Source organism: Argopecten irradians, chromosome 3 (assembly GCF_041381155.1).
Source record: "Argopecten irradians isolate NY chromosome 3, Ai_NY, whole genome shotgun sequence".
In the NCBI taxonomy this organism is placed as follows: domain Eukaryota; kingdom Metazoa; phylum Mollusca; class Bivalvia; order Pectinida; family Pectinidae; genus Argopecten; species Argopecten irradians.
Genome location: NC_091136.1, coordinates 271,470 through 294,460, shown reverse-complemented (window position 1 = coordinate 294,460; position 22,991 = coordinate 271,470). Strand labels below are relative to the sequence as shown.

General features: G+C 35.4%; 1 protein-coding gene across 3 annotated transcripts in view; it reads right to left on the bottom strand.

The window, feature by feature from the left end:
* The window catches only part of LOC138317218 (uncharacterized), a 30,882-nt gene extending 10,169 nt beyond the window's left edge, over positions 1-20,713 (bottom strand). The window contains exons 1-3 of one of the 3 annotated variants that reach the window (XM_069258769.1): positions 19,856-20,713; positions 19,682-19,745; positions 16,301-16,316 (exon numbers count right to left, since the gene is read on the bottom strand). In XM_069258769.1, coding sequence (XP_069114870.1) covers positions 16,301-16,315 — 15 coding nt within the window. In that variant the 5' untranslated portion in view covers position 16,316; positions 19,682-19,745; positions 19,856-20,713. Of the gene's footprint in view, positions 1-16,300; positions 16,317-19,681; positions 19,828-19,855 lie in introns of those variants that run through there. The other 2 variants (XM_069258771.1, XM_069258770.1) reach the window with 2 other exon arrangements.
* Positions 20,714-22,991: the final 2,278 nt, after the last annotated feature.

The window sequence follows — 22,991 nt, the reverse complement described above, 5'->3', positions numbered from 1 at the left end:
AGATTTATTTAACCTGCCTACTACAGTTTTACAACCACAAGATAGATACCAGATTTACAACCAACAGATAGGAACCAGATTTATTTAACATGCTAACTACAGTTATACAACCACAAGATAGGTACCAGATTTATTTAATCTGCCTACTACAGTTTTACAACCACAAGATAGGTACCAGATTTATTAACCTGCCTACAACAGTTTTACAACCACAAGATAGGTACCAGATTTACAACCACAAGATAGGTACCAGATTTATTTAACCTGCCTACAACAGTTTTACAACCACAAGATAGGTACCAGATTTATTTACCTGCCTACTACAGTTTTACAACCACAAGATAGGTACCAGATTTACAACCACAAGATAGGTACCAGATTTATTTAACCTGCCTACTACAATTTTACAACCACAAGATAGGTACCAGATTTATTTAACCTGCCTACAACAGTTTTACAACCACAAGATAGGTACCAGATTTATTTAACCTGCCTACTACAGTTTTACAACCACAAGATAGGTACCAGATTTATTTAACCTGCCTACTACAGTTTTACAACCACAAGATAGGTACCAGATTTATTTAACCTGCCTACAACAGTTTTACAACCACAAGATAGGTACCAGATTTATTTACCTGCCTACTACAGTTTTACAACCACAAGATAGGTACCAGATTTATTTAACCTGCCTACAACAGTTTTACAACCACAAGATAGGTACCAGATTTATTTAACCTGCCTACTACAGTTTTACAAACACAAGATAGGTACATTCCGATTTACAGTTTTACAACACAAGATAGGTACAGATTTATTTACCTTCCTACTACAGTTTTACAACCACAAGATAGGTACCAGATTTATTTAACCTGCCTACTACAGTTTTACAACCACAAGATAGGTACCAGATTTATTTAACCTGCCTACAACAGTTTTACAACCACAAGATAGGTACCAGATTTATTTAACCTGCCTACTACAGTTTTACAATCACAAGATAGGTACCAGATTTACAACCACAAGATAGGTACCAGATTTATTTAACCTGCCTACTACAGTTTTACAACCACAAGATAGGTACCAGATTTATTAACCTGACTACTACAGTTTTACAACCACAAGATAGGTACCAGTTTTACAACCACAAGATAGGTACCAGTTTTACAACCACAAGATAGGTACCAGTTTTACAACCACAAGATAGGTACCAGATTTATTAACCTGCCTACTACAGTTTTACAACCACAAGATAGGTACCAGATTTTTAACCTGCCTACTACAATTTTACAATCACAAGATAGGTACCAGATTTACAACCACAAGATAGGTACCAGATTTATTTAACCTGCCTACAACAGTTTTACAACCAACAGATAGGTACCAGATTTACAACCAACAGATAGGTACCAGATTTATTTAACCTGCCTACTACAGTTTTACAACCAACAGATAGGTACCAGATTTATTAACCTGCCTACTACAGTTTTACAACCACAAGATAGGTACCAGATTTATTTAATCTGCCTACTACAGATTTATTTAATCTGCCTACTACAGTTTTACAACCACAAGATAGATACCAGATTTACAACCATTAGATAGGTACCACATTTATTTAACCTGCTAACTACAGTTTTACAACCACAAGATAGGTACCAGATTTATTTAACCTGCCTACTACAGTTTTACAACCACAAGATAGGTACCAGATTTATTTAACCTGCCTACAACAGTTTTACAACCACAAGATAGGTACCAGATTTATTTAACCTGCCTACTACAGTTTTACAACCACAAGATAGGTACCAGTTTTACAACCACAAGATAGGTATCAGATTTATTTAATCTGCCTAATACAGATTTACAACCACAAGATAGGTACCAGATTTATTAACCTGCCTACTACAGTTTTACAACCAACAGATAGGTACCAGATTTATTTAACCTGCCTACTACAGTTTTACAACCACAAGATAGGTACCAGATTTACAACCACAAGATAAGTACCAGATTTATTTAACCTGCCTACTACAGTTTTACAACCACAAGATAGGTACCAGATTTACAACCACAAGATAGGTACCAGATTTATTTAACCTGCCTACTACAGTTTTACAACCACAAGATAGGTATCAATTTACAACCACAAGATAGGTACCAGATTTATTTAACCTGCCTACAACAGTTTTACAACCACAAGATAGGTACCAGATTTATTTAACCTGCCTACTACAGTTTTACAACCACAAGATAGGTACCAGATTTACAACCACAAGATAAGTACTAGATTTATTTAACCTGCCTACTACAGTTTTACAACCACAAGATAGGTACCAGATTTACAACCACTAGATAGGTACCAGATTTATTTAACCTGCCTACTACTGTTTTACAACCACAAGATAGGTATCAATTTACAACCACAAGATAGGTACCAGATTTATTTAACCTGCCTACAACAGTTTTACAACCACAAGATAGATACCAGATTTACAACCAACAGATAGGAACCAGATTTATTTAACATGCTAACTACAGTTTTACAACCACAAGATAGGTACCAGATTTATTTAACCTGCCAACTACAGTTTTACAACCACAAGATAGGTACCAGATTTATTTAATCTGCCTACTACAGTTTTACAACCACAAGATAGGTACCAGATTTATTAACCTGCCTACTACAGTTTTACAACCACAAGATAGGTACCAGATTTATTTAATCTGCCTACTACAGTTTTACAACCACAAGATAGGTACCAGATTTATTAACCTGCCTACTACAGTTTTACAACCAACAGATAGGTACCAGATTTATTTAACCTGCCTACTACAGTTTTACAACCACAAGATAGGTATCAATTTACAACCACAAGATAGGTACCAGATTTATTTAACCTGCCTACAACAGTTTTACAACCACAAGATAGGTACCAGATTTATTAACCTGCCTACAACAGTTTTACAACCACAAGATAGGTACCAGATTTACAACCACAAGATAGGTACCAGATTTATTTAACCTGCCTACTACAGTTTTACAACCACAAGATAGATACCAGATTTACAACCAACAGATAGGTACCAGTGTTATGTATGACACTAAATACATGTAGTTATGAGATAAGGGAGATAACTCCTATAGCTTTTTTTATCAATACATCCTATGAAGGTCATATCATTGATTTAGGTTATAGAACTTTCTAGAATTTAATCATGTATAAACAAATATGTTTGTAAACATGTTGATTTTAAGTAGAGATCTAGAATGATCTATTTCCAGAAAGTTATGTGTGTTTACTTGTTTACTGTTTTTGGTTAGATATTTCTAGAAGTAGAAGGTTCTCCAATATTCTTGAATTAGGGTTAAGCTATATATACTCCAGCTGCCCAAGGCTAATCAGAACTGTAATGAGACCTGTAATAAGACATATCAAGAATTGTACAGCGCCATATAAGATTCTATTGGGAGAGCTATTGTGACTTTATCTGTGGATTATTACAACACTTTGTTTGGATTTATTCATATTGCCTGGAACGTTACAAATCATCGGTGGACATTCAATTTCCTTGTGGATTTGTGATTATTTGTTAATTTGAAACCTGGAAGGATCAAGGATTATACCAGGACATTCGCATACAGATAAGTAACACTTTAAATCATCGTACTACTCTTGTACCACCACCAATTACTTTAGACATTGTAAACCATCTCTGTATAATATTGTATATATAATTAAATTGTGTTTTGAATTTAGCTGCTGGTTTCTCCTTTCTGTTATTCGTTCATGTAACAGAATTGGGGGCTCGTGTCCGAGATCGATATTTAATTTGTGAAATCTAACTTTGAAAAATTAATTAAGAAATTTTCAAAATTTGTGTACAAACTTTGAGTTTACATTTGAAACCAACAGCTAGATAAATATGACTACTATGCAGGTAGAACAGTTTGTTAAAGCGCCATCCCTGGAAGTTCTTTTGCAAGTTAGTAAGAAGGATTTACTGTTATTGGGTAAACATTTAGGCCTTACTATCAAAACTAATTTGAGGAAAGCTGAAATTAGGAATGTAATTATAAGATATTTTGTTGACAATGACAAATTTGACTCTAGTGCATTAGATAGTATAGAGGAAACAGTCAGCTCAGAAATTCAAATTAGACAAATGGAACTTGAACATGAAATGAAACTAAGACAAATGGAAATAGAAAAAGAGTTAAGAGAAAAAGAAATTGAAAGAGAATTAAAAGAAAAAGAGATTGAGAGAGATCAGATGTTAGAGCTAAGGAAGCAGAAAATTCAAGCTGAAACAGAACTTAGAATGAAAGAATTAGAGCTAGCTTCTCAAGACAGTTCAAGTAATCTAACTTTTAGGGGTTTACAAGGAAACAGAGGTTTTGATGTCAGTAGAAACATTAGGTTAGTTCCTCCTTTTCAAGAGAAAGAAGTTGACAAGTATTTTCTGCATTTTGAGAAAATAGCTGATAGTATGAAATGGCCTGAAGATAAGCTTACAATGCTTCTTCAAAGTGTCTTGATTGGTAAAGCTAGAGACATTTATTCTTCTTTATCTGTAGATGAGATTTCAAATTACCAAGTAGTCAAGAAAGCTATTTTGAAAGCTTATGAGTTAGTTCCTGAGGCTTACCGCCAGAAATTTCGAAACTCGAGAAAGAGAGATGAACAAACTCATGTAGAAATTGCCAGAGAAAAAGAACAATTATTTAATAGGTGGTGTGATTCTAAAGAAATTGATGAGGATTTCGGTAAATTGAGGCAATTATTGTTGATAGAGGAGTTTAAACGTTGTGTCCACACAAACATAAAAACTCATTTAGATGAGAGAAAAGTTGAAACACTTAGTGAAGCAGCTACAATGGCTGATGATTACGCTCTCACCCACAAAGGCTCATTTGTTAAAAACAGTTCTCAAGACAAAAACAGTACCACAGGTACTAGTAAATTTGGTCAGCCTAGGAACCCAACCTTTAGTGGCCCTTCCAACGACAAACCTAAATTAGGTGATAAAACTAAGTCTGCTTCTAAAACAGATGATAGGGTAGGTGTGGGGTCTCCTTCTGGTCCTGTTTGTAATTACTGCAAGAAAGTAGGACATGTTATGTCTGAATGTTATTCTCTCCAGCGTAAGGAGCAAAGGCGTAAACAGTCAGTTCCTTCTGTGTTAGCTATGTCAAAAGCCTAGTCAGAAACTTAGTGATATTGTGGAAGATTCTAAAGTGTCTGTTGAGATTAAGAGCTCAGAGTCTGATAGTGTCTTGGAGAAGTACTCTCCCTTCATTTCTGAAGGTTTTGTTTCACTTACTAGTGATATTACCAACTTGAAACCTGTGAAGATTTTGCGAGATACTGGGGCTTCTCATTCTTTGATATTAGATGGCGTAGTGCCTTTGTCTGAGGAGACCTCATCTGGTAGTAGTGTTTTGCTTCAAGGTGTAGAGTTAGGTTTTGTTAATGTGCCTCTCCATTGTGTTTATTTAAAGTCAGATTTGGTTACTGGGCCTGTCACCATTGGTGTTAGACCGGAACTTCCCATAGAGGGCGTGTCGCTCATTTTAGGCAATGACTTGGCTGGAGAGAAAGTTAGGGTAGATCCCTTAGTGTCCAGTATTCCAGATAAAACAGATGATGCTGAGTCTATTCAACAGGAATTTCCTGGTATTTTCCCTTCTTGTGCTGTAACTCGTTCAATGAGTAAGAAGGTTTCTGATGTTGCAGTAGTTGAGGATCATTATAGTCCAGGGTTAGGTGACACTTTCTTGGCTCATGATATAGAGGATGTCGGGAGCAAGTGTGATCTTTTGAGCAATCCTGTAGACTTTGATAATGATAGAGTTGTTCCTAACAAGGGTACTTCTTTGTCTGACATGATGAGCAAATCATCTTTGTCTAGAGAGGAGCTTATAGTAGAACAGGAAAAAGATCCTGAAATCTCCTTACTGTGTGATCGGGCTTTGAGTGAGGAAGAGGCGGAGAAAGTCCCGGTTTGTTACTTCCGTAGGTCAGGTGTGTTGATGCGCAAGTGGCGCCCCCCTGATGTGTCTCCCGAGGAAGACTGGAAGGTTGTCAATCAAATAGTTGTCCCACCGAGGTATAGGCAAGATATTCTAAGTTTGTCTCATGACGTACCTATGGCAGGGCATCTAGGTGTGACCAAGACTTATAACAGGATCTTAGATCACTTCTTTTGGCCCAAGTTGAAACGGGATGTGGCTGATTTTTGTAGGTCTTGTCATACTTGTCAGGTGGTAGGGAAACCTAATCAGAAAATCCCTGTTGCACCTTTGCACCCCATTCCAGCATTTGAGGAACCATTTAGTAGAGTCATTATAGACTGTGTAGGTCCTCTACCCAAAACTAAGTCTGGGAATGAGTATCTTTTAACTATTATGTGTGCTTCCACACGCTTTCCTGAAGCCATTCCACTCAGGAATATTAAAGCCCCTAACATAGTCAAGGCTTTGGTTAAATTCTTTACATTGGTTGGTCTTCCAAAAGCTGTCCAATCGGACCAAGGTTCGAATTTCATGTCTGGTATTTTTCAACAAGTCATGTACCAGCTCCAGATCAAGCAGTATAAGTCTAGCGCTTATCATCCAGAGTCTCAGGGTGCTTTAGAACGTTTTCATCAGACATTGAAGAATATGATGAGATCTTATTGTTTTGAAAACAAAAGAGATTGGGACGAAGGTATACACATGTTGTTGTTTGGTGTTAGAGAATCTGTACAAGAATCTCTTGGCTTCAGTCCCTTTGAACTTGTGTTTGGACATACTGTACGTGGTCCTTTGAAAATTTTGAAAGACAAAATTTTGGACGAAGATTCTAAAGTTAATCTCTTAGAGTATGTGTCTAACTTTAAGCAAAGGTTGACAAGGGCATGTGAACTGGCAAAAGAAAATTTGGCCGTTACTCAAACCAAAATGAAAACATGGTATGATAAAGATGCCCGTGCAAGAAGTTTTGATCCAGGTGACAAAATTTTGGCTCTATTACCAATACCGGGTCAGCCTTTGCAAGCTAGATATTTTGGACCTTATGTTGTTGAGAAAAAGGTCGATGATGTTAACTACATTGTACAAACTCCAGGGAGGCGCAAGAAAACTCAATTATGTCATGTTAATATGCTTAAGGAATATGTAGATAGAGAAGAGAGCAAGACCTCTCAACCTATTGCTACTTTGGCCTCTGTACCATCACAAAGTGAAAGTACAGCTGATATTTGTAAATTAGACTTAGATGGTGGTGTACAAGATGTAGGTTTAGACTGTGGTGTTAAGTTACGGAATTCAGATGTGCTCGCGAACTTGGACAAAGAAACTATGTCATCTATCGGAAAAAGAACGCAATGAACTTAAAGATTTGATACTTGAGTATAAACATTTGTTTCCGGATACACCAGGCAAAACAGATGCTATCTATCACGACGTGGATGTAGGCGATGCGCCACCTCTCAAGCAACATCCTTACCGTGTCAATCCTTTGAAAGAAGAACACTTAAAGAAAGAAATTCAATACATGTTGGACAATGATATTATTGAACCAAGCAAAAGTGAATGGAGCTCTCCATGTGTTCTGGTGCCAAAGCCAGACAAGACATACCGGTTCTGTACTGACTTCAGAAAAGTAAACTCTGTCAGTAAAACAGACTCTTATCCAATTCCAAGGATTGACTCATGTATTGACAAAGTTGGCAAAGCCAAGTACGTAAGCAAGTTTGACCTGTTGAAAGGATATTGGCAGGTGCCATTAACAGAAAGAGCTAAAGAAGTGTCGGCATTTGTAACCTCGCAAGGTTTGTACCAGTACAAAGTTATGCCATTTGGTATGAAGAATGCCCCGGCAACATTTCAACGTCTTCTTCACAGCGTGATATCAGACCTGGAAGGCTGTGATGGATACATTGATGACGTCATCAACTACCACGACACGTGGGAAGACCATCTACGCGGGATTCGTGAATTCTTCGAAAGACTCACTACCATGAAATTGACTGTAAACTTATTGAAATGTGAATTTTGTCATGCAACTGTTGAATTTTTAGGCCATGTTGTAGGACAGGGGCAGGTTAAACCTGTTCAGGCCAAAGTAGAATCAATTATAGATTTTCCAGCTCCTGGAGGCAAGAGAGAGCTGATGAGGTTTCTTGGTATGGCTGGATACTACAGAAAATTTTGTCAAAATTTCTCTGTTATAGCAGCTCCACTTACTGCTTTGTTAAAGAAAAATGTCAAATTTGTCTGGTCAGACGAATGTAAGTCTGCCTTTGAGAAATTGAAAGCCATACTATCAAACTCACCAGTTCTGACTGCTCCAGATTTTAATAAACAGTTTAAACTGTTTGTTGACGCCAGCGATGTAGGTGTTGGTGCTGTTTTGATGCAAGAAGGTACTGAACAAATTGACCATCCAATTTGTTATTTCTCGAAAAAGTTTGACAAACACCAGAGAAATTATTCCACCATTGAGAAAGAATGTTTAGCATTGATTTTGGCCTTAAACCAATTTGATGTGTATCTATGCACTACAGTTGTGCCTGTGTTGGTCTTCACCGACCACAACCCTTTGACATTCATTGGGAAAATGAAAAACAAAAATCAAAGAATTCTCAGGTGGAGTTTGACTTTGCAAGAGTACAATCTTGACATCAAACATATCAAAGGGAAAGACAATATTCTAGCTGATGCTTTATCAAGGATTTAAATATTACTTGATATGTCAAGAAAGTTTCCTTTTCAAGAAAACTTTCTTTTCTTTAAGGAGGGGTGTGTTATGTATGACACTAAATACATGTAGTTATGAGATAAGGGAGATAACTCCTATAGCTTTTTTTATCAATACATCCTATGAAGGTCATATCATTGATTTAGGTTATAGAACTTTCTAGAATTTAATCATGTATAAACAAATATGTTTGTAAACATGTTGATTTTAAGTAGAGATCTAGAATGATCTATTTCCAGAAAGTTATGTGTGTTTACTTGTTTACTGTTTTTGGTTAGATATTTCTAGAAGTAGAAGGTTCTCCAATATTCTTGAATTAGGGTTAAGCTATATATACTCCAGCTGCCCAGGCTAATCAGAACTGTAATGAGACCTGTAATAAGACATATCAAGAATTGTACAGCGCCATATAAGATTCTATTGGGAGAGCTATTGTGACTTTATCTGTGGATTATTACAACACTTTGTTTGGATTTATTCATATTGCCTGGAACGTTACAAATCATCGGTGGACATTCAATTTCCTTGTGGATTTGTGATTATTGTTAATTTGAAACCTGGAAGGATCAAGGATTATACCAGGACATTCGCATACAGATAAGTAACACTTTAAATCATCGTACTACTCTTGTACCACCACCAATTACTTTAGACATTGTAAACCATCTCTGTATAATATTGTATATATAATTAAATTGTGTTTTGAATTTAGCTGCTGGTTTCTCCTTTCTGTTATTCGTTCATGTAACACCAGATTTATTTAACCTGCCTACTACAGTTTTACAACCACAAGATAGATACCAGATTTACAACCAACAGATAGGTACCAGATTTATTTAACCTGCCAACTACAGTTTTACAACCACAAGATAGGTACCAGATTTATTTAATCTGCCTACTACAGTTTTACAACCACAAGATAGGTACCAGATTTATTTAACCTGCCTACTACAGTTTTACAACCACAAGATAGGTACCAGATTTATTTAATCTGCCTACTACAGTTTTACAGCCACAAGATAGGTACCAGATTTATTAACCTGCCTACAACAGTTTTACAACCACAAGATAGGTACCAGATTTACAACCACAAGATAGGTACCAGATTTATTTAACCTGCCTACTACAGTTTTACAACCACAAGATAGATACCAGATTTACAACCAACAGATAGGTACCAGATTTATTTAACCTGCCTACTACAGTTTTACAACCACAAGATAGATACCAGATTTACAACCAACAGATAGGTACCAGATTTATTTAACCTGCCAACTACAGTTTTACAACCAACAGATAGGTACCAGATTTATATAACCTGCCAACTACAGTTTTACAACCACAAGATAGGTACCAGATTTATTTAACCTGCCAACTACAGTTTTACAAGCACAAGATAGGTACCAGATTTATTTAACCTGCCTACTACAGTTTTACAACCACAAGATAGATACCAGATTTACAACCAACAGATAGGTACCAGATTTATTTAACCTGCCTACTACAGTTTTACAACCACAAGATAGATACCAGATTTACAACCAACAGATAGGTACCAGATTTATTTAACCTGCCAACTACAGATTTACAACCAACAGATAGGTACCAGATTTATATAACCTGCCAACTACAGTTTTACAACCACAAGATAGGTACCAGATTTATTTAACCTGCCAACTACAGTTTTACAACCACAAGATAGGTACCAGATTTATTTAATCTGCCTACTACAGTTTTACAACCACAAGATAGGTACCAGATTTATTAACCTGCCTACTACAGTTTTACAACCACAAGATAGGTACCAGATTTATTTAACCTACATACAAGAGTTTTACAACCAACAGATAGGTACCAGATTTACAACCAACAGATAGGTACCAGATGTATTTAACCTACATACAACAGTGTTCCAACCACAAGATAGGTACCAGATTTATTAACCTGCCTACTACAGTTTTACAACCAACAGATAGGTACCAGATTTACAACCAACAGATAGGTACCAGATGTATTTAACCAGCCTACAACAGTTTTATAACCCCCAGATAGGTACCAGATTTATTAACCTGCATACAACAGTTTTACAACCACAAGATAAGTATAAGATTTATTGAACCTGCATACAACATTTTTACAACCAACAGATAGGTACCCGATTTATTTAACCTACATACAACAGTCTTACAACCAGCCGATAGGTACCAGAATTATTTAACCTACATACAACAGTGTTCCAACCACAAGATAGGTACCAGATTTATTAACCTGCATACTACAGTTTTACAACCACAAGATAGGTACCAGATTTATTGAACCTGCCTAATACAGTTCTACGACCAACAGTTAGGTACCAGATTTATTTAACCTACATACAACAGTTTTACAACCAACAGATAGGTACCAGATTTATTAATCTGCATTCTACAGTTTTAAAACCACAAGATAGGTACCAGATTTATTAACCTGCATACAACAGTTTTACAACCACAAGATAGGTACCCGATTTATTTAACCTACATACAACAGTCTTACAACCAGCCGATAGGTACCAGAATTATTTAACCTACATACAACAGTGTTCCAACCACAAGATAGGTACCAGATTTATTAACCTGCATACTACAGTTTTACAACCACAAGATAGGTACCAGATTTATTGAACCTGCCTAATACAGTTCTACGACCAACAGTTAGGTACCAGATTTATTTAACCTACATACAACAGTTTTACAACCAACAGATAGGTACCAGATTTATTAATCTGCATTCTACAGTTTTAAAACCACAAGGTAGGTACCAGATTTATTAACCTGCATACTACAGTTTTACAACCACAAGATAGGTACCAGATTTATTAATTTAAAACCAACAGATAGGTACCAGATTTACAACCAACAGATAGGTACCAGATTTATAACCACCAGATAGGTACCAGATCTACATCCACCAGATAGGTACCAGATCAATAACCACCAGATAGGTACTAGATTTACAACCACCAGATAGGTACCAGATATACAACCAAAAGATGGGTACCAGATAAACAACCACAAGATAGGTACCAGATACACAACCACCAGATAGGTACCAGATCTTCAACCACCAGATAGGTACCAAATTTACAACCACCAGATAGGTATCAGATTTACAACCATCAGATAGGTATTAGATATAAAACCACCAGATACGTACCAGATTTACAACCACCAGATAGGTACCAGATATACAACCATCAGATAGGTACCAGATATACAACCACCAGATAGGTACCAGATTTACAACCATCAGATAGATACCAGATCTACAACCACCAGATAGGTGCCAGATCTACAACCACCAGATAGGTACCAGATATACAACCACCAGATAGTTACTAGATACACAATCACCAGATAGGCATCAGATCTACAGCCACCAAATAGTTACCAGATCTACAAACATCAGATAGGTACCAGATCTACAACCACCAGATAGGTACCAGATATACAACCACTAGATAGTTACCAGATACACAACCACCAGATAGGTATCAGATCTACAGCCACCAGATAGGTACCAGATATACAACCACCAGATAGGTATCAGATCTACAACCACCTGATAGATACCAGATACACAACCACCAGATAGGTACCAGATCTACAACCACCAGATAGCTACCAGATACACAACCACCAGATAGGTACCAGATCTACAACCACCAGATAGATACCAGATATACAACCACCAGATAGGTACCAGATCTACAACCACCAGATAGGTACCAGATACACAACCACCAGATAGGTACCAGATCTTCAACCACCAGATAGGTACCAGATATACAACCACCAGATAGGTACCAGATCTACAACCACCAGATAGTTACCAGATCTACAACCACCAGATAGGTACCATATTTATTTATCCATTATTTATCACGTGCATATGATCCCGTTGAAACAAAACAAATGTTCAATCATTAAAACAAGAAGAAATTTATTACCGTTATTTGCCAAAGTTTTCTTACAAATCACACGCCTCGATTTGTTCGTATGTATCCTCCCGCAAATAAGGTTGTCTTCGTATGAATTTTATCATATAACAGTTTGTTGATATATTTGCGTTAATACGTGAACATTTTGTGTTGCGTTGCCTTTTTTCTGGGGGCTGAGTTGGTTGCGAGTTTCTAGTTCCTAATTCCGTTTAATAAACGGAACAAGGAACAAGACCCGAATTCCGTTTATCTTAAACGGAAGTAGGAACCAGACCCGAGTTCTGTTAAAGCTTAAACGGAACTCGGGTCTGAGTGTCAGATCTGATCCGTTTAAGGAAATCTGTGTTATAGAGATTTTTCCGTGTTTTATTGTTCGTAAAATCCTCATGGTAAAGAGTTTAAAAGTTAGTAAAGTACATTACGTTAATAGACATCTTATTATAAATAGGAATCATAATGAACTGAACTCCGTGCGTTGGCCAGTATTTGGGTTGAACGGAACTCGGGTCTGGCTCTTTGTTCCGTTTAAGTTAAACGGAACTAGGGTCTGGTTCGTAGTTCCGTTTACGGAACTAGGAACTAGTAACCCACAGCCATCTTTAGCCCTCCTGATAAAGTGGCATTGTTGTCGTGTCCAAGGAGGTATGTGGCCATTGGCCTCTTGTTTATTAGTTGTGCACGCATTGTTAATTTAATCGAGCATGATGCACTGTTGATCCTCAGGAAAAAAAAACAAGTTGTACTTTGTTCTAAGATGGGTAGGGGAAACTGCTATTTTTAGGCCTCTTTAAAGATTGTCTGCAGCACTAGTAAGTGATAATCGTCCATTCCTATTTTCCTATTCCTATCTCAAGTCGGTGTACTTGAGTAATATGCAGGTATAACGGACATGGTTGTTAGCGATCTCGGGTCACGTTTTGGTGATACAGCCTTCAAAAAGCATAAAAGGATAGTTTCTGATGTGGAAACCCAATTTAAAATAAACAATTTTGAACCGCACAGAGTTTTTATAGGTTTAGGAGATTTGATTCAGGAAAAGCGGAAGTAGCGCATGTAGTATCTGAGTGCGAGGTAAACATATACCTCTACAATCAGCAAAATGATGTGTATAAGCGATCAATAGCACATCCTCAGGTGACGATGATATAATTAAAAGATATCTAGAACAAAACAAAAGCGCTCGACATGGCAAAGAAAAAGGTTTAAAGCATACGAATTGTGACAACGGTGATATAATAGTGTTTGTCGAAAACCCAAATAATGATTTACCAAAAATATTGCCTACAGAGTTGTGATATACATGTATGCCTACAACAGGAGACCATTATACTGAAGACATGATTGAAAATTAAACGATGAGATAAAATACTTTGCCCAACATATACAGGAACACTATATGCACAACTAACTAAAAAGTAAATATATATAGAATGTAATTTGTAAGAATCCAACTTATGAAGCATAGAAACACATATATCAAAAAGTATATCAAACAGACCGACAGTGAGGACATACGAAACATCATTACACAACACAAACATGGTGTGGCTTACAAAAGTTATTTTGTTATGGCTTACAAGAGATATTGTTATGGCTTACAAAAGATATTGTTATGGCTTACAAGAGTTATTGTTATGGCTTACAAGAGTTATTGTTATGGCTTACAAGAGTTATTTTGTTATGGCTTACAAGAGTTATTGTTATGGCTTACAAGTGTTATTGTTATGGCTTACAAGAGTTATTGTTACGGCTTACAAGAGTTATTGTTATGACTTACAAGAGATATTGTTATGACTTACAAGAGTTATTGTTATGGCTTACAAGAGTTATTGTTACGGCTTACAAGAGTTATTGTTATGACTTACAAGAGATATTGTTATGACTTACAAGAGTTATTGTTATGGCTTACAAGAGATATTGTTATGGCTTACAAGAGATATTGTTATGGCTTACAAGAGTTATTGTTATGGCTTACAAGAGTTATTGTTATGGCTTACAAGTGTTATTGTTATGGCTTACAAGAGTTATTGTTATGGCTTACAAGAGTTATTGTTATGACTTACAAGAGATATTGTTATGGCTTACAAGAGTTATTGTTATGACTTACAAGAGATATTGTTATGGCTTACAAAGATTTTGTTATGGCCTACAAAAGTTATTGTTATGGCTTACAAGAGATATTGTTATGGCTTACAAGAGTTATTGTTATGGCTTACAAGAGTTATTGTTATGACTTACAAGAGATATTGTTATGGCTTACAAGAGTTATTGTTATGGCTTACAAGTGTTATTGTTATGACTTACAAGAGTTATTGTTATGGCTTACAAGAGTTATTGTTATGACTTACAAGAGATATTGTTATGGCTTACAAAGATTTTGTTATGGCCTACAAAAGTTTGGCTACAAATATTTTATGGCTTACAAAAGTTATTGTTATGGCTTACAAGAGTTATTTTGTTATGGCTTACAAGAGTTATTGTTATGGCTTACAAGTGTTATTGTTATGGCTTACAAGAGTTATTGTTATGGCTTACAAGAGTTATTGTTATGGCTTACAAGAGTTATTGTTATGGCTTACAAGAGTTATTGTTATGACTTACAAGAGTTATTGTTATGGCTTACAAGAGATATTGTTATGGCTTACAAGAGATATTGTTATGGCTTACAAGAGATATTGTTATGGCTTACAAAAGATATTGTTATGGCTTACAAGAGATATTGTTATGACTTACAAGAGATATTGTTATGGCTTACAAGAGTTATTGTTATGGCTTACAAGAGTTATTGTTATGGCTTACAAGAGTTATTGTTATGGCTTACAAGAGTTATTGTTATGGCTTACAAGAGATATTGTTATGGCTTACAAGAGTTATTGTTATGGCTTACAAGAGTTATTGTTATGGCTTACAAGAGTTATTGTTATGGCTTACAAGAGATATTGTTATGGCTTACAAGAGTTATTGTTATGGCTTACAAGAGATATTGTTATGGCTTACAAGAGATATTGTTATGGCTTACAAGAGTTATTGTTATGGCTTACAAGAGATATTGTTATGGCTTACAAGAGTTATTGTTATGGCTTACAAGAGTTATTGTTATGGCTTACAAGAGTTATTGTTATGGCTTACAAGAGTTATTGTTATGGCTTACAAGAGTTATTGTTATGGCTTACAAGTGTTATTGTTATGGCTTACAAGAGTTATTGTTATGGCTTACAAGAGTTATTGTTATGGCTTACAAGAGATATTGTTATGGCTTACAAGAGTTATTGTTATGGCTTACAAGAGTTATTGTTATGACTTACAAGAGTTATTGTTATGACTTACAAGAGATATTGTTATGGCTTACAAGAGTTATTGTTATGGCTTACAAGAGATATTGTTATGACTTACAAGAGATATTGTTATGGCTTACAAGAGTTATTGTTATGGCTTACAAGAGTTATTGTTATGGCTTTCAAGAGTTATTGCTATGGTTTACATGAGTTAATACAAATCCTAAGTTTAAGTGGAAAATAAGGACGAAAATATATTACAGGAGAACCTAATCAAAATGGGGACTTAAACTGATACATGCCTGCTTCGTATGCATCCTGAAAAATGTAAGCATATGTACATTGGCAAAAAACGTCGCATAGCCGAAACATCAAGATCCTATAAACCTCTTGGTGACGACTTTCCGCGTACGGACATGGAAAAAGATATCGGTGTATCTATTGACTCCACTCTAACTTTTGACTATCACATACGTGAAAAGATCAAAAAGGCCAATAAGATTTTAGGTATGTTATGGAGAACTTTTAATTTTATGAATACAAAATCATTCATCCCACTGCATAAAAGTCTGGTGAGATCACAATTAGACTATGCAAGCTCGGTTTGGGCTCCATACAAGATCAAGGACATAGATAGACTCGAAGCGGTACAGCGGTAGAATCTATGATGAAGAGGCATGCTTATTTTTAAAATTGTGGGACAATGTTTCAACAAGACATAGTAGAAGAGGGAAAACAAAAATGATATTTCCAGAGCAATCGAGGACACTACGATGGAACACCTTTGCTATGAGAACAGTAAAGCTATGGAACAGTCTTGCTGAGGAAGTTGTATCGGCTCCAAACATTAGCTGTTTTAAAATAGACTAGATAAAAAGTGGAAAAATCAAGATATCAAGAGATTTAACTACAAGTCTTCTATAACCGGAATATGATATAATTAATAACTAATACTTTGAGTCCGGTGAAGAGGAACTTTTAGTAGTCCCTGTACTGGAAATCTTCTGTATCTATATCTATAAAAGAAATAAAAGGGAACTAACAGGGTGAAGCGAATAGGATACTACAGTAAATATGTTGTCAATATAAGTTCTGTTGATATAAGATCAACGTCAACCAAAAAGTATAGATCACAAAGGCATATTGCTTAAGCTAAAATAGAGGTCCTGGAATATATAAACTAAATTGTAGTGTCTTGGATAACGTTTGGTATTTAAGACCCAAGCGTTCGATTAAAATGAAATTTAATGAAAGACAATCATGGCATTATTGTGAACTATATATAAAACAAATATCTTTTTTCCTTTATTAGAGTTTATTACTGTGAAGAAGTGAGTTTTAATGTAAGGAAATGTTGATTAAGATGAAAACAAGTACTCGGCTTTGGAAACAACGCTAATTTTATGATGAAAAGGATAAAAGGAGTATAAGTCTGTCGAGGATGGTGGGAAGAACACTATTTTCATGGGTCGAGTATAACAATAAAAACCGTCTTAAAATATGATTTTGATAGAAGAATCAAATGTCCTGATGTAAACAAAATAGATAAATATATTACATTTAAGTAAACAAGTCTGCTTGAAAAAGAATAATAGATAATAAATTATATTACCAGTATGTGATCGAGATCGGGTAATCTCAGTCGAGGGCTAAGATTTTGTAACATGATCCTAACCGAGGCTGGCAAGGACAATAACGGAGTTCTCAAGTTCAACATTGTTTTGCAGGACATGTGACTGATGACAAGCCATCATAATCAGTATTTATTTGAATGCCACCTATCCCATCCTTAGCTCTAGGTGAAATCCGCAAATGTTAGTCATAGCTAGATGTTCACTTGGGGCAGCAGATGGATCTTTCCATGAAAAATTACACCCAGTATCAATCAATAAATTCATTCATTTTGATATTATTTATAGCTATATGTTATGTAAACATTTACATTAACAAAACAATGTTTTATATTTCTTGATTTTTTTTTCAAAAAGAACAAATGACATCAACTGATTTACATTGTAATATGACCGTATAAGCCTATGGGCATCTTGTTAATGCTACCCTGTGTTACTTTAGTTCACATGTCTGTATTTCAAATCCATTAATTTTCAGTGTTAATATGATATATAATATGAAACTATTAACAAAATGACCTATAATTATTTATTTTACGGAACAAAGGACACATACTTGTATATGTAGTTCCATTGTGCTGAAATATTGTATCTATCATACTTGTATGATTTATTATTGTCTGATTAACAACGCATGTATGGTCGGTTGTGGGACATCGGAAATGAGATACAGAGAATAATTCGATTGATCGATATTATCAATTTGATTGAAAGATCGCTGTATTTCTTTTTCATTTACAATAAATGGATGTCAATCCCTATCAATCAATCAATCAAAAAGTTAACGGACTATCTCCTCCGTAACCGGCGGTTCCAAGCCCGTGTTGAGAAAGGAAAATAAAAGGGTCATAGTCTCGGATTGTAACCTGAAACCTAATAAACAACCAATAATCAAATAAGTTAATTACATACGTATTCTGGTTTAACCAGCCATGGCACTTAGTTCCAGGACACGGTGTATGAGCACTGACAACGTATACTAAGGCTTTACGTTGTAACTGTCAGTTGTTATCTATTGTATCGATTCTTGATTTAAGCTTATGTTTTATGCATTGTAAAATAGACGAAGGCCACGACTAACGAACAGACCACACGGCAGTATTTTGAAATATCCAGGACATGCCTAATTTTCACATCATAAAAATATACATATACTAGACTAGTGTAATAAGTTTCGTCACAAGATTTCATAGTTCCTGATTTGGAATATAAGCACTGACTTCTTCAAATTCATCATGAAGCCTAACCTCTCTAACTGGAACTTCAGAGTGTGGAGTTTACTCAACATGCTTGTATAATAAATGAAAACCTATACTAGTGATATGCCGATGTTAACGTATTTAATGGACGTGGCATGTGCCTTTCTTGACTATGCTCATGCCAATTCCACGTTTTTCACGTACATTTACACATGATTTATTCAAAACACCCCAGACAACACGCCTTATGCAATATACAAACAAGGATTTAGGAACCCTGCGATGAATAAACAAGGTTATTTATTACTAATGAATTAAAACGTTTCGTTCATTTTATCGAGTACAGTGTAATTATATTTCCACAACCGCATGAAATAACGCGACAAAAGTTCCTATTACCCTGTCGTATTCACTGTCAAGAACAAAACATCAATAGTATGTAATGGTTGGCCAGCTACGTGTACACATACAGGCGAGTTCGATAATGCTCTGTTCTTATCATTTGTAAATACAGTGACGACCCTAGCGACCTGAAGCTTTGTGCGTGTATGTATATTGTCTCACTTTATCCGGGATAAACCAATACATGATGTATACAGAGTACCTTTAATAGTTCTGATTTTATCATGAAAACATATTTTCAATACCGGACTCACTGAAAAGTTATTTATGTATGCTATTAACATAAATCTTCATATCTATTTCTGGACACACAAACTAGTAACATTGATTTCCATAACTGGTAACCTAATCCTACTACCATAATATCACATACCAGAGACAGTTGTAAGTTAACATGTTTAAAACTTACACCAATACACTTGTAAGGAAGTATGTTAATGAGAGTACTCACCATGGCAGACATTAAAACCTGATCACGTATCCCGTCTGTGATTCCAGCCAGCTATATACGTCCACTGTAAATATTAAATGGTAAACACCTTATAGACAGTAGCGAGATGCCATGAACCGTCACCAAAAACCACAACTAATTACAAATCGGCATTGATAAGAGTTCCATGCGTACATATGTAAACCAGAGATCGTTGTCCTGCTGTTTCTCATTTGGGCCCCTTAACATCAATGTGACAGTCAAAATGTAAAGTGCAAACGAATATAAAATTATTTATAAAAGAGGCACAGCGTTAATGGCGGTGACATTTTATTGTGTGCAACGTTTTATATCTTTCCGCACCATGTATCTGATCAGTAATGGATTTAACAATACGGACAATTCGTGGCAGGCATACACAAGTATTGGCGATAGTGTCAACACACAATGTGAATATTCTAAATCCGTCACTGAGAAATGTAAATCGATCAATATACATTCTTTTGACTCTATAGAAATGTGTTTAATATACATATAAAAATAGTCTTATAGTTTTGATAGTGGGGAATTAAAACACAACAAGGTTAGGTATTATAAGTTATAATGGCTTTATAGAAAAGCATTATTTCATAATGTTATTTCTGTTATTGTATGAAAGAGAAAGTAAACATGGAATTTTACACCAAATATTTACACATTTTGCATTTGGATTAAAAAAAATTAAAAAAAAAAACAAAAAAACAAAAAACATGCAAACTATAAAAAGCTTCGGGGACAACAAATGTGTGTTGTAGCCATAGTTGTTTGTTTGTTTGTTTGATTAATTAACGTCCTATTAACAGCTATGGTCATGTATGGATGGCCTCCCATGTATGCGATGTATTGCGTATATGTTGTGCGAGGTGCGTGTTTCGAGAGACTGCGGAATATTCACGTTGTCTTCTTGTATAATGGAACTGTTGCCCTTTTTATAGCGCTATATCACTGAAGCATACCGCCGAAGACACCACGCAACACAACCCACCCGGTCACACTATACGAACAACTGGCGAACAAGTCGTCCCACTCCCTGTATGCTGAGCGCTAGGTAGGAGCAGAAACTACCACTTTTATAGACTTTGGTGTGTCTCAGCCAGGGGACAGAACCCAGAGTCCTCCTCACAGGGGCGAACGCTCAAACCAAGTCCAAAAGTCAGATAGATAGGACTTTAAGATAGAAGGCTAAATCCCGGAACGCCTACTTTTTAAAAACATATACCAACTGGTATGATGTTATAACGATAAAGGTAGCTTAGCTGGTGTGAAATCTACCTGGATTTTTCACTTGGATATATACCATATTTTGCACGATGGGCAAACGGTCGTCAAATGGATTTTAGTAATATTATCTAGAGGTATACAGATATTTATTTATTTTCCAGGGACGAAAAAAATCACAAATGAAAACGAAACATTTCTATCACTGATAGGTTTGGTCACACATGTACAGCAGTGTATGTTTTTACTCCTCTCTATCAGTTTCAAATTAATTACTTATATTACGGTATCAAATAAATCTTAAATAACATGCAATGTATCAAACCTTAAAGACAAACATTATACTGTTAGTACAGATAACCTATATCTACATTCTGTACCAAGTTTAATAAAAAGAATATATAGATTTCAGGCATTTGTACAAATTTAGAGATGGTGTTCGTGTCCCCCTGTCCTCTGATGCACAGAACAGTAGTTGTAACAAATCTCGAACATTAACGGACGGATTTCCTCACAAATGCTTTCATTTTCATTTTTCCGCGAACATATCTCATACTTTGTCTTTTACCTAGGCTATGAGCTTGAATTGATACCAAATCTATGAAGACAACCCGAACTTATATCATTATTATCTAAGGATGAAAGTCTCCTTCTGGTGGTTCTATCAAAGGATAAAGTTGAGTAGGGTATCGATATTTGGAATGGACAGTGAATATCGATACCCCACTCAACTTTATCCTTCGATAGAACTACCAGAAAGATACTTTAATCCTTACATTTACAGTCTGAACTATTAATTCTGTAGCTCAAAAATGTACCTTTTTTGTGTTTATGGCATTTATAAAAAGTAAATATGAATTATTCCGTTTGGCTCCGACAGGCATTTGAAACAGCCACTCGAAGTGGCGAAAATTCCCGCCAATTTATTAATGAACATACAAATAAAAAGAGTTTCCATCTGATGAAGCATGTATCTGGGGTTTTCCCGCTGTGAAACTATAAATAGTTATATTTATCTGATGTTAAAAACTCCATAGTGCAAAACAGTTTGATTTTAATCTTTTGCTTCGTATGATTACACTCGCTTACACAATTCATGACGTGGCAGGACATCTAACGTAGTTGTGACGCGGCGTCCGATTCAAACCACCTGCGTCAAGGAGGTGTGACGAAAAGAGGGTTTCTTCATATTTGTGATCATTTGAGATCTACTTTGAACAGTTCACGTTTGAAATTACTTGAATGCACGGATGTTTAAATGGTTACATGTCATTATTTCCGGATTTGGAGGTTTTCAAATTCAAATGAATCGGACGTCGTTTCGAGGAACATGTATAAACACAGGTAGGCCCACTATAGTAGACGTTTACCGCTCTCAAAATGTTGGGTTTTTTCGGGTTTTTTTTTTCAATTTTTGATGTCACATTCATATGTCTTATATAGTTTAAATTACAATAAATAGTAAGTGTTTTCTATATAATATACATATATAGGGCTTATTTTTACAAAATTTGTCTACATCATTTTATTAGATGATATTGTAAAATTTACTTGATTTTTGTTTGAACAAGTACACTCAAAAACAACAACATGGTTAAAGGAAAACACATATTATGTTATTCAATGTTTGCTATGTAAACTTGAAAAAAAAAACACTCGGGAGTTTGCGTGATAACATTCATAGGACTTTAAGCAGGCAACAAAAAACAAAAATTATGAAGACCCAAAGTTAGAATGCTATTTCATCCATACATAACCAGATATAATATACGTTAGTTAAAAGTTAATTAGAAAAAACATGAAGAACAACTTAATGACGATGCCTTATTAAATATGACAGAGTATTTTAATAGAAATTTCATTACTTTAATAATTATTCTATGACCTTCAATGAAATTCCATTTTTGATTTATAATAATTTGTTTCCTGTTTGAATAAGTTTGTAACCCATACATTTCTACATTTCTATAATAAAACATGTGTGATTTCCAGTCGCTAATTGTAGGGATTTTCTTCTTCAATTTACATAAGTATACATAATATTGTATCATAAGGAATAAAAAATTGATAACAT